Source organism: Sturnira hondurensis, unplaced genomic scaffold (genome assembly GCF_014824575.4).
Source record: "Sturnira hondurensis isolate 20B ecotype Veracruz unplaced genomic scaffold, ASM1482457v3 Scaffold0000780, whole genome shotgun sequence".
Classification (NCBI taxonomy): Eukaryota; Metazoa; Chordata; class Mammalia; order Chiroptera; family Phyllostomidae; genus Sturnira; species Sturnira hondurensis.
Window position 1 is genome coordinate 11,176,205 of NW_028073411.1, and position 12,912 is coordinate 11,189,116.

Consider the following 12,912-nt stretch of genomic DNA (forward strand, 5'->3'; position numbering starts at 1 on the left):
GTTTGTGAGATGAAGTTGACAAGGGGGATAAGGGTGAGAGAGAGTTTGACAGAGAAAGAGAAAGAGCAGAAATAATGGCTGCCATTTACTGCATTGCTGAGTGTGTGGGCCAGGGACGTTGCCTGTATCATATCATTTAATCTCTGCAAAATCTCTATTTTGTAGGCGAGGAGACTGAAGTTCAGAGAGGGGAGGTATTGATTTGGTGGCTTTAATGTTTCATGTTCTCCTCTATAAGAGGGAAAGCTCTATAAGGGGGTAATTCTCTGCCATATCTGCATCTGGCCCACAGAACGTGTTGAATGCATGTATAAGTGAGTGAGTGAGTGAATGAATGAATGAATGAATGAATAGGGTAGCAAAGCTAGGACCCATTCTCAGCTTTGTTCCAACCTTCACATTCCATGCTTTCCCTGTTGTCCCTTAAAAAATAGCTGTTCTTTATAAGTACCTGGGTGGACCTATAATTTTTTTATGTTGTATTATGTATCTTATATCTTATTTTATGTTTTTCAATGTAATTGAGATCTAACCGATAAATAACATTGTAGTAGTTTACGGTATAAATCATAAGGTGTTGATATAGGTATACATAGTTGTGAAATGATCACCACGGTAAGTTTAGTGACATCCATCATTGTGCACAGTTATAAAATTTTTCCTTCTATGTGATGAAAACTTTCAAGATATACTCCCTTGGAAACTTTCAAACATACAGCACAGTATTGTTAGGTGTAATCATCGTGTTGTGCATCACATCCCCAGAACTAATCTACCTTAGAGCTGCAAGTTTGTCCCTTTTGAACCACCTTCACCCACTTCCCTGTCTCCCCAGCCTCAGCCCCTGGCAACCACAAATTTAATCTCTGCTTCCCCGTGGGGTTTGATTAGATTCCACATAGCAGTGAGATCATATGATATTTGCCTTTCTCAGGCTGACTTCACTTAGCATAATGCCCTCAAGGCTGGATGGACCTACTATTTAACCCCTTAATTGGTCTGGCCAAAAAAAAAGAAAAGAAAAAAAGTGTTTTAATTAGCAGAAAGTTTACCAAGTTTAAAATACCTATCTGATTATAACTTTGGTAGCAAAGTATGAAGCAGAAGAGAATTTTGCAGACAATGCTATTTCAAAGACTCCCAATGAGGAAAATATGCAAGGATAGTAAAAAAGAGGAAAGGCCATGTCTGATAAAAGATTTTTTTAGTAAGTAAGTTCTGAGTCAGAGTAACTAGTGACTCCAGTTCCTGATCTGCAAATAAGTACTAAGTAAATATGACCGGGACTGTAAGTACTTTCAGATAATGATGACAAGAGCAAATTAGTAGGTCTTTAGGGGAAACTAATAATAGTAATTATTTTCAGAGGGGTAAAATACTGCTTAGCGAAGGTGTGAGTCTTGCTGTTGCATACAGTACAAGTTCCCAGGCAAACTGTAAATCTCCACTGGAATCACTGCATGTGGAAAATGAAGAGGGACAGGCCCAAATGAAAGCAGGCCATGGAGATGAGTCATTTATGTGAAATGGTTACCTAAAGACAGATTTAGCACATGAAACATAAAACTACCCCACCCCTACCCCCATTAAAGTAGGAAAGAGTTTGCCAACTTCTCTCCACAGTTCACACGTGCTAGGAACCCAAGCTTCGAGGCCCCTGGCCTCGGGCTGGCCACCCCTCAGCTTCTTCCTTCCCTTTGGACCAAACTGAACTGAAGTGTTCCTTTTCTGCCTTTGAATTAATATGCAGTGGGCTTGGTGAATGACTTACAAATTTTACCTGGTGTTTCTCAAAGTACAAAAAGAATGTTCCCTTCGTTTTTGGTTTCAAACATCAGCAATGTTATTTTTGGTATCAAAGCCCAGAAGCAAGGGTTTCGAGGGGCGGGGGGTGAGAGAGATGAAAAGGAAATCATGAGGTAAAATATTTGTAAGAGAATCCTGGCTTGCAGGGGGTCATTCCCTTCAAAACTAGTGTATCTTCTTTTTTATATAAAGATTTTATTTATTTATTTTTAGACAGAAGGGAAGGGAGGGAGAAAGAAAGGAAGAGAAACATCAGTGTGTGGTTGCCTCTTGATCACCCCCTACTGGGGATCTGGCCCACAAACCAGGCATGTGCCCTGACTGGGAATCAAACCAGTGACACTTTAGTTCACAGAAGGCACTCCATCCACTGAGCCACACTGGCCAGGGCAAACTAGTAAAATTTCTATTTAGACTAATCTCTCTCTTTCTCTCTCTCCCCCACCCTCTCCACACATACTTCTCCCTTTTTCTTCTCCCTTCTTGGCTGTCGCTCTCACACATTTCAGAGTTTCAGACTTAGAAAGGCAGCCGGTGGCAGTTGGGAAGGCACAATCCTGGTTTTCTAAAGAGCCATGTGCTGCCATGTTCATTGGTCTTTTTTAAAAAATTACAATATTTTATTTATTTATTTTTAGAGAGAGGGGATGGGAAGGAGAGAGAGTGGGAGAGAAACATCAATGTGTGGTTGCCTCTTATGTGTCCCCTACTGGGTACCTGGCCCAAAACCTAGGCATGTGTCCTGACTGGGAATCGAACCAGCGACCCTTTGCTTCACAGGCCTGTGCTCAATCCACTGAGCTACATCAGCCAGGGCTGCTCTTTTTTTTTTTTTTTAAGTATAGCTGCTCATGGTAGAACTTGTCAGGTTAACTAGAGTAATATACTCAACTAGAGTAATATACTAGAGTGACAGAGTAATAATAACTAGAGTAATGTACTAGAGTAATATGTTAACCTATTTTGTGTTAGTCTTAGAGACTCAGAGAAAAACATCCAAAGTTTTTCATAAGGAACACCTTGTGAAAGACTTCAGATTCGTGTATGACCAATAATTGGCTACTCTGACAGTAATTCATCTGAACACTTCGGTTCAAATGTCGCATAACCCTGATAACTTTGTTGAACCTCAATCTTCTTATCCTGGCCGTGTGGTGATTATTCTTTCCTGTGGCTCACCATTGAAGCCAGCACTGCCCGATGGACGTCTCTGTGACGACAGGAATGTCCTCTATCTGTACTGCCCAAATGGTAGCCTCTAGGCCCGGGTGGACCAGTGAGGAATGTGAAGCCCTGGGGGGTTGTGACTTATCAGCCACCATGTGACTTACCAAGGGCCTCCCTGGCGGTTAGTGACAGAATCTGAATGAATTTCCTGTCTCTTTCTAGAGTGCGATGGAACCTCATATTTAGATTTCACCTGGGCAAGGAGCCATTCCAGAAAGGGAGACCTACTTTTTGCATCTAATGACTGAGTGTGTACATGGGAATAGTGTCACCCCCCTCTGGCCTTGTGTATAACAGGGGACATGGAAATTCAGCAGCGCTAAAAATACAAGGCTGCCAGCTTAGGGATTAGGGCTCGGAGCCAGAACGAACAGAGCAAATCATGAGGTCCCTTCACTGTCTGCCTAAGGCTGTTCAGAACAGATCTGAATACTGCGTTCTGTATTTATTATTTATTCACCCACAGATTGAATACCTACGATGGTCCAGAGTAGGCGTCGGGAGTAAAGAAAAGGGGTAAAGACAGCTGCAGCATTCAGGGACCCACGGCACTGTCCGCAGGGGCGCACAGGCCCCAGAAGGTTGGACCTTATCTTTGGATGTACCACTCAATTAGCGCTCTGGAGGCCAGATCTGGGTCGAAATCAGTGCTTCACTTACTAGCTCTGTGACTCTGGACACACGACTGAGATGAGTTCAGCCTTCTCTTTAAGGAGAGAGAAAACGCGGCTGTTGTTGCTAATATTACGTAAAATCATGCACCTGAAGCGCTGAGCGTAGTGCCGCCTTCGTAGCGAACACTTGTTAACTGCCAGCACTGACCACTACTGCTCCGGTCTCAGCCTTATTAGACGTAAAAACGAGCCCTGTGAGGCATAACTCCTGAGATGAAGCAGCCAAAGGCACAGGGATGAAAAGGGTCAGGACCAGAACTTGAGGCAGGTCGGAGCCGGCTGCTCTCGGGAGGGAGAGTTCACCTCTGGCCCCCACCCAGAGCGCGCTGCCTCTGAGCCCGAGGACTGGCGCTCTGGGGGTGTGCACGCAGAGGCCCCTGGCCAGCAGGGGCGTCACGGGCGGAAACACCAGGCCAGCCTTCCGAGAAGCCTCCCCTTGCCACACCTGTTGTGTCACTTCAGAAGTTTCCTGAACTCACATTTGTTGTCCTGGAGATAGGTGCACTTCAGGATGAGTGTAAACTAAAGCAAACAGTGCTGTTCCCAGCACCTGTTTTGATGGATTCTACAGTACGTGAAAGAACCCCCGAGTTAATGTTCCTGTCCGCGATTCAAAGATCCTGCCGTTCACCCATCTGTCCGCCCATGCTGTGAACATTGAACACCCACTGTGTACCACCTTCCCGAAGGCACTCTTCCTTATATACCTGATTCTTCCTATCAGACAGTATTCTCAGTTCAAGGTAGAAAGTGGTGAGTGAGAGGCAAGATGCACGTTGGTGAGTGCGGTTAGAAGAGGCGATGACTCCTCCTGGCACCAGGAGGTGCCAGGGCAGCTGGGCAGCTGGTGGGACTGTGGGGACAGCGAGGACTGTGGGGCTGGTGGGCAGCTCACAGCCGGGAGACGCCAGTATGAAACGATTACCCACCGGTGGTGTGTTTCCAGTGCAGGGGATGTCTGTGTATATGAGAGAATGGCTGCTTTAGGCTGTTTAATAACTCTAGCCACTAGCATTGTGATGGGTACACACTAAGGAACCAAATGATTTGGGTTTTGTTTTTTATTTTGGTAAATTATGTTTAAAAGTCTGTTGGAAATTGGCAGTAAAAGGGTCTGCAGCCGTGGGGGAGCCCCCAGAGGCAGGCCTGAGTTGGAACCAGATGGAGGAGGAGTCTGCGGAAGGAAGGGTAGCGGCATTCCAATCACAGGGTCCTGTCTGGGTGAAGCAGGCGTGGGTGTTCCGAGAAGGGCGTGCTCCTGTGAGCAGGACCGCCACCTGGGGAGATGTTTGCAGTCCGGGTCCAGTAGGTGCCCCGGGGCATCGCGGTGACGCTGCCCGACTGGTCCAATGGGAGCACGCCCAGCACTTCAGGCTTAGCTATCTTTAAAACACCCAGCGGGGTCCCCTCCAAGTACCTCGCAGAGCTCAGCTATCCAGCCTCCGGTGAGTATTGCATTCACTTAAGGAAACTTTGACATAGAAGTGGCTCCATGTGCAGGTCCCTGGTGGGGAGGAGGGCAGGAGGCAACAGGAGGCAACAGGTCCCCTGGCCACTGGCCTGGCTAGCACCTCTCGGGCAGACGCCTCTCCGTGCCAGCCTTCTCCCAGAGCCTCTCCGGAAGCCTTCCCGGTGGTCCCCGAAGCAGCCTCCTTAATCATTCATGAACGGGAGCCAGGGAGCTGGGCTGCAAGGGCAGCGGTGGAGGGTCACGCTGGCCAAAGCGGGAGCTGGACCGGGTGCAGGGTGAGTGTCTGCGTCCTCACCGGGAGGAACCTGGGGAAACGTCTGGGACCCGGCAGGGGGCTGAACCCACCCCCTTCTAGAATGCTAGGGGCGGGGAGTGGGACACTGAAGGGTTCTTTCTGCACCCTTCACCTCCCAGTCCTCCGAAACCCAGCCCGGACATCTCGGCAAAGTGATGCGAGCCCGAGAGCAAACACTGGGGCCTCCGGAACTGCCGGACCGGCAAGGAGCCAGCGGGATTCTGGGCAGGGTGAGATGCGCACAGACTTTGCCGGCTGCCTGGTGGGTCTTCTTCCCCTTGGAGGGGAGCCGGAGGCTGTGGTCCCCGGGTTCTGGGCGGGGAGCAGGCTCGGGGAGAGCGAGCTGGACCGGGACCGGACCCCAAGGCCATGGGCTCGATCTCGGAAGAGCAGCGAGCAGCGGACAAAGAGCAGTCTCATCAGGGGCTTGGGACCTGTTCTGCGGTGAGGGAGTGCTGGGGTGGCACCGGGGGTGCGGGTGCCACCAGGCTGCTCTGAGCCTCCTGAAGGGTATGGAAAGCGGTCACCTTTCTCTGGTTTGCCAAACGGAGTATGCTGTGCAAGGGACCTTAGCACCAGGGAGCTCTGGGGTCAGTGGCAGGCCGTCTCCCCGCTTAGGACAGGGAGCACGCTAACCCCTTGCTTGAAGCGTCCCCTGCCCGATTTGGGTGCAGAGCGTGTGGGGGCCTTCAGCGATTTCGGATGCAGAACTAGCTGCTGGGGCGCCCCCGGCGGTAGGTGCGGGCCGGGACAACAAAGGGAAGCATGGACAGAGGAAGAGCCATACATTGCGGGCGAGTCAGAACCAGAGGTCAGTTTCCCTGAAAGTTTGCGCGGAGAGGGGCAAAGGATCCTGTCCCAGGATGGTACTGTAGGGGGGCCCCTCCTATGCCAACCCCAGCTGCGGAGCCCGCACGCTCGCTCGGGGCAGCCAAGTTACTCCGGCAACCCCCTCCCCCAGGGGTCTGGCTAATTCCTGGAGTCTGGCTTCCCGACCAGCCCTGCAGCCCATTCTTTTGTGTCCGGCTGTCTGGAAAGGCGGGGGGGGGGGGGGGGGGGGGGGGGGNGGGGAGGGGGGGGGCGGAGGGAGCGGGAGAAGTGGGGGGGGGGGCAGGGCAGAAGAGGGTTGGCCTGGCGGTGGCTTAGAGAAAAAGCCTAGGGAAGCCAGGGCCCCAAGCTTCCCGCAGCAACAGGTTGCGCCCGCAGCACGCTGTTCCCGGAGTCCTGAGGGCTGCGGGTACCTTCATAAGGATAAGGTGTGTGATTGGTTTCCTTAAACTTACCCCTGCCCTGCGCTGCAACATAGACCCCCGTGGAGACACAGCCAACTGCGGCCATGTGTTAGCATGAACTACCTGATGTTGAGGTGGTTTTGTTTGTTTGTTTTTGTTTTGGGATGGAAGACTTGAATATCCTCAACTTCATATGATTCAGCTTGTGGGACCTTACTACCTATTAGTCTTTCTTCACTCACGAGTTTTCTCTTTTCAGCGGGGCCATCCTCTCTTGCTGGGGTCAGGGTGTTGGTGCTGGCAGGAGCACTGCAGGCCTTTATCGACTGCAGGTGTGTGCTGGGTGCCAGGCTTGCTCCACCTCCAACCCTCAGGGCGACTGGGAGCCCCATTTCCTAGATGAGCAAAGGAGAGGGTGGAGGAGGTATCAGTCACAGTCAGATTCTGGACTCCAGCTGCATGGTCTCTTCAGCGGTGCCTTTTAGTTTTGTTTCTTTGGTGCATCTCATAATGTTTTTTATGGACGTCCCTGTGTTTCCATGCTGGACTATTTCTGCGGGTCTAGGACAAGGACGCAAGCAAATGCATCAGAAGACAGGTTCAAATAGTAAAACTTTAAACCAGATACTGTTTTGTTGACTATTTAAAATGAAGGAAATAGGTTTCCCAGAGGGACCAAGAGCTACCTCTGAGATTTGTTAAAGGCCAGGAAGTTTTGTTAAAAAAATAAATGGTAACTCTAGTCATTGTATCTGGTGGCTTAGAGACGTTGCAGGAAGGTGGGCCAGGAGCCCAGAGGAGCAGGGCTCAGGACCTGCACGAGAGCCCCCGAGTGGTGCACGGCCATGCTGTCAGCTTGAGGAGACTCTGGATGTGGCTGCTGGCACTGCAGAGGGACGAGAAACAATCTCTGCCTCCATGTGCCGCTCCGTGCACAAGCCCCGGAGGCGGCGTCCGAGTGAGTGGCTGAGCCGGAGCCACCCTCCAGGGCACCGTTTGGGTGCCTCGGCTGGCCTCACAAGGAGAGGCAGGGCTTGGCTCCTGGAGACTCACAAAGGTGGGCTCAGAAGCCAGGTCGCTCCCATCATACCCACTCCCGCCCCCCACAACCCCAGACGACAAACATCCAGTGCAAAGATCTTTTAAAAAGGAATTCCATCAAAAGTTCAATCAAAAGGAGAAGAGAAGAAATGAAAACGGTTGGTCATAGTGTTTGCTTTTAAACCAGGGTTTGTGGAAGGAAGTGTCCCACTCTGGACCTCAGGCCCAGAATCACATGAGGTATTTGCTTAAAATTCACATTCTTGGGCCCCTTCCCTACTTTGAACCCATACTGCATTTGGAGTGAAAACCAAGGATTGTCACCCGCATGAACCAGAAAAACGGTGAGACAACTTTAATAAAGTTGGTAATCAGTCTGGTACCTAGGCGAGGAGATAGCCCCCAGGAGAGCTATTTCCAAAGCCTGCAGATTTGGGGGGGGTCCCAGCACAAAGTACAGCCCCTAGAAGGGTAGACCAGTTGGCTGCCTCTGTTGGTGGAAGTAGCCAGGACTGTCCATAAACAAATGCTTGGTGCCATTTTGAAACAGGTTAAATGGGCCATTTTGTGAGTCTTCCCTCCACCATTTGATTTCGGCAGTCAGTCCTTGCTGAGTGCCTACTGTGTGCCTGACTCTGGGGGCACAGAGAGAGTCAGACAGGCCACACAGCAGCTGGCCAGTGCGGTGCCCGGTGAGAAGGGCACCTCTGCCGTCCGCGGTTGTGTTTGGGAAGCCCGAGGTGTCTTTGGAAAGTGGCGTGAATGAGCCCAGCAGCGGTCAGCAACAGCACCGGCTCTCAAACCTTCTGTGTCTTAAGAATCCCTCGCCAGGGGAGCTTGTGAAACATGCAGGCGAATGGCCCCACCTCTAGAAATTAGTTCAGCTTATCTCATTTACAATAAATACCCCGTGTACCCGACGGGGCTTTTGGCCCAGGAGGGTTTTCCTGGATTTGATGCCAGCAGCTCCGGGAGCTGCTCTCAGGCACACTTGCTGCGTGCGTGTTTGTGGTTTTGTCGGGAAGCACCCACACTCGGCACCGCGGGTTAAAGCTAGAGTGAAGACCTTTTCTTTTTTGACTTGACTTTTATCAATTGTCTGGTGTTTCAGACACCATGAGATTTTAATATTTTCATAAAATGTACTCTAAACTTTAAGAGGGGCTGACACACTGGAGCAAGGTGTAAAGGCGTCTGGGCCTGGGGCTCCAGGTGCTGCCTCAGCCCACTGCCACTGGCACGTGCCCCTGACACCCCTACGTGACCTTGCAGCAGGAAGCAGCATCTTCTGTGGGACTTCCTTTCCCGAGCCGGGAGTCTGAAAGTCCGTGTACTCCTGCCCCCCCACCGGCCTGCTGCCCTGTGACTCTATCCCTGGCCCAGGCCTGGCGGCATTACCAGGAAGTCAGCCTTTCTTAGCAGCTGAGCCTTTAATCCCTGCAGCTGCTGCGCTCCCTGCCTGTCCTTCAGCAGAGAACAAGATGTGAGTGTGTGTGTGGTCTGTGTCCACAGGTGCATGAATGTGCAGTGTGTGTCTGCGCATGTGGTTTGTATGTATGTAGTGTGTCGGTGTGTGGCATATATAGGTACCTGGTGTGTGTTGGTGTGTGCATCTGTGGTGTGATGCATGTATGTGATGCACATATACATACATGATGGGGCAAAAGTAAGTTTACAGATATTTGTGTGGAAAATAATACAATAATTAGTAACAATATGGGAATAAAGTCTGTTTCATATGCTCTTGACTATGAACCTACTTTTGTCCCATTCTGTATATATGTTAGTATGTAAGTGTGGTGTGTGTATATAGTGGGTCAGTGTGTGGTCATGTGTGCATGGTGTGTGTTAGTGTGCGTTGGGTATATACGTAGTGGGTTAGTGTGTAGTGTATATTGTACATGGAATGTGTGTGTGCATGTGGGACCTGTGTGCGCGCACCTGCTTGCCTGCTTAGAGTAGCCATCCTACCTGAATAACCACACACACCTCGCGTTTCATACGCATTTCATATGCTATTCTGTGCAGCCCTGGAGGTTTCTAGACCGAGGGACCTTGCAAAAGCTGACACTTTGTTGTTTTTTTATTTGTTCTCTCTGGAAATGATCCGATGCCTGAGCAGAGCCCTGACCTCCTGTTAGAGCCAGTGAAAGGCTCCGGCGCTGCCGGGCTGAGCGCCATGTTTGCAGCTGCCGTGCCTGGCAGGGTTAGTGCCTCTTGCAAACAGTTACCAGGGTCCTTGTCGTATCTGTGGGTGATGGAGAGCAAACATGGAAGCTCGGGGTTTATGAGGGTCATCCTGGGATCCACTGGGGGCTCTAAGCAGCCCTGAGTTAATAAAGAAAGAATCGAGGGTCATTCTATTGTGGCTCTTTGCAGAAGTAATTGGAGTGGGGCGGGTCTTAGAAGACAGGCAACCTCTAAGGGGATTCCATAGGAATTCACATCTCTCAAATAGCCCATGAAATCCCACCTCCTCCCTTGACTTCGTGGAATGGAGGTAGTGGGTCCACTGGCCCCCTGTACAAGGTGTCACTTTCTTGATGGTCCCCCTCACAGTGTGTGTTTCAAGAGCACCGTGTCCTTACTTTGAAAGTCAGTGTGTGTCTATTATATGAAATAAAATTGGGGATTTCTGACACCAGGACAGAGGGGACCAGCACAGCTTCCTGGTTGTTCTGGTAGTTTCTGTTTCGGTTCACTAGTCTCATGAACCAGCCCAAGTAAGTCAGCAACCTTGGCTTATTTATTTGTATATTCAGCAGCGGTTTCTGAGCCCTGACTCTGTGCCCTGCCTTGTGTTCAGTTCTGGGGAGCAGGAGCCATGTTGGGTATTTTCAGTAGACACTGGGTAGGTAGCTGCTTTGGGGATCCCTGTGCTTTTTCCGCCTCGCCCTGAGGGTGAGCGGGAGTCCGGCTCCACCCTGAATCTCATCACCTGGACCCCTGGTTGATTAGGTGATGACTTGGGGGCACCGGCTTCCATTGAGACGGCCTGGTGACTCTATGAGACAGATAAATTCCAATGTCACCCAGTGAGATTTCAGTCCTTGCTGTTGAGACCATGTTCTTCTAGTTTGGGTTAGGAGTCAGTGGAGAAGGGATGTTTGAAATGAGATTGGTGAGCAAGTAAGTAGAATAAAGGCAGAGTATGAGTTATCTCCAGAGACAGGGGAAACAACACAAACTTGGAAGAAAAAAGCGTGCAGTCTACTGCTGGGGGCCTCCTGCCTCTGACTAGAGCCTGAGAGGGTGGGTTCCGTGAGGAGAGCCTCGGGGCCTAAGATTGGGCTCTGAAGGCAAACCACTGGGTTTGAGTCCTGCCCTCACCTTGAATAAGCTGTGACCTCGGGCAAGCCACCAAAATCTTCCCTGTCAGTTTCCTTATCTGTGGAATGGGATAATGACTTAAATAAGATCCTACCTGTAAAGCATGTACCAGTGTCTAGAATATAGTAAGTGCTCAACAAATGTTAGTTTCCAAGTCTGCACAGCCATTTCTACATACCTGGTGTTTCTTGAACCCATAAAGGGTCTGAATGTGGCCCCTTGCAGGGGAGGGAGCTCCTTCGCATTTTCCTGTTCCAGTGGCTCTGAGTCAGCCTCCGTTTGCCTCCTGCCACGCCCCGCCCCCATCCAGATTAGGCAGATAGGCTTGCTCTAAAGCCTGCAGCTTCCTCAGGGGCAGCTCCTGGGGCAGGCAGCTGCTGTGTTACCCACTGTCGCCCCTTGTCTCTCTGCCAGGGATGCTGCCTTGAGCAACTGACCCCTCTGGAGGTTGCGCATGCCAGCCCGGCCAGGAAACGGAGGACTCCGCAGACCCGGTCCTCCCCACACCTCTTCTGCACAGAAACACACGCTCCTGGCTCATCCTCGGCTTCCAGAACCTCTGAGGCGGGGGGCCTCCACTTCTACCTTATGTGTGGGGCGTCTCGCCAGCCATGACCCCGACACTCACCTTCCTGCTGCTGCTGGGGCTCTGCTGGAACACCATGTCCGAGGGACCTCCGTCATCCCCAAGGAATCCCACTGGCCTGGAATTTGAATTGCCCTCAGCGAACTATGAGACCAAAGACTCTTACACACCTGGGCCGATTGGCATTCTCTTTCAAATGGTGCACGTCTTCCTCCAGGTGGTGCAGCCAAATGCTTTTCCAGAAGGTAAGTGGCGGTGGCGGGAAAGATAGCCTAGTTCTCCAAACAGCTGTGTGCACACAACAGTGTTCGTTGATGACGACATGACCAAGGTACATTATAGTCAGTATTGAGGATGAGGGTCAAGGTGATGAATCGCATAAGAGCAAGAAGGATTTTGGCAGAAGAAAAGTTCTACCAGGTTCAATAGGTTGTCAAGAATGTGATATGAAGAAACAAAATTAAACTGTGTATTCTGGTTTTCCAATTCTCTATCCTCTTCTCCTTTTTTTCTTTTTTCTTATTCTCTTCGGCTAGAGTGATGACTCATTCTCAAGTACGCGCCAAAGGTAAGACTTAGGGTACAAATGCAAATTCTCTGTCATCAGACGAGAAGTTAATAATTACCTCGTGGTTTAACAATCCAGCACTTCTCTATCCACCTTATGTGGGGGTGGATAGAGAAGTCAAAATGCCATTGACATTGCTTCCAGCAAGGACAGGCTTGGCCCAATCCACGCACCTGAGGGACTGTGCGTTTCGGTTCTCAGAGTTCACAAGGAGAAGAGGCGTGGCCCCTTTAGGTCACATCCATGGCATCGGGTGCTTGTGTCCTTTACGCATGCAACTACGCAGGCTTCTTGCCATGGCTTGCCCTCCTGGGCTGTACTCAGAGCCTTGGGGGGGGCGGTGTTTTCAGGGACAGGGTTATGAGCTTTACACGGGTCCATGGGCAGCCTGCTACCAGGGCCGGCAGCCTAAATTTTCGTTGGCTTAATATTAGATCTGCCCCATGCTTGTTCTTTAAACTACACGGATTTGAACACTAAAAATGATCACTAAAAATTGTAAGAATTGTGGAAATTTGTATCATCTTCCTTAGCTTGTCAGCTACTGTTCGTAAGAGAAGGGGGGAGGATGGAGGTGGGGAGAGAGGGTCGGGGTGGGGGAGGATGTATTTAGTAAACTTCAGTGCTTGTTTATATTTTGCGCAGTTTATGGATTTTCATTAAAATACATTTATATCAGAAT

At 50.4% G+C, this 12,912-nt stretch overlaps 1 protein-coding gene across 5 annotated transcripts in view; it reads left to right on the forward strand.

Moving 5' to 3' along the window:
* The first annotated feature begins 4,999 nt into the window (after positions 1-4,999).
* Positions 5,000-12,912, forward strand: part of PROM1 (prominin 1) — a 91,906-nt gene continuing 83,993 nt past the window's right edge. For 2 of the 5 annotated variants that reach the window (XM_037045549.1, XM_037045558.1), the window contains exon 1: positions 11,414-11,907. In XM_037045549.1, coding sequence (XP_036901444.1) covers positions 11,688-11,907 — 220 coding nt within the window. In that variant the 5' untranslated portion in view covers positions 11,414-11,687. Of the gene's footprint in view, positions 5,153-5,262; positions 5,454-6,193; positions 6,285-11,413; positions 11,908-12,912 lie in introns of those variants that run through there. The other 3 variants (XM_037045529.1, XM_037045539.1, XM_037045533.1) reach the window with 3 other exon arrangements.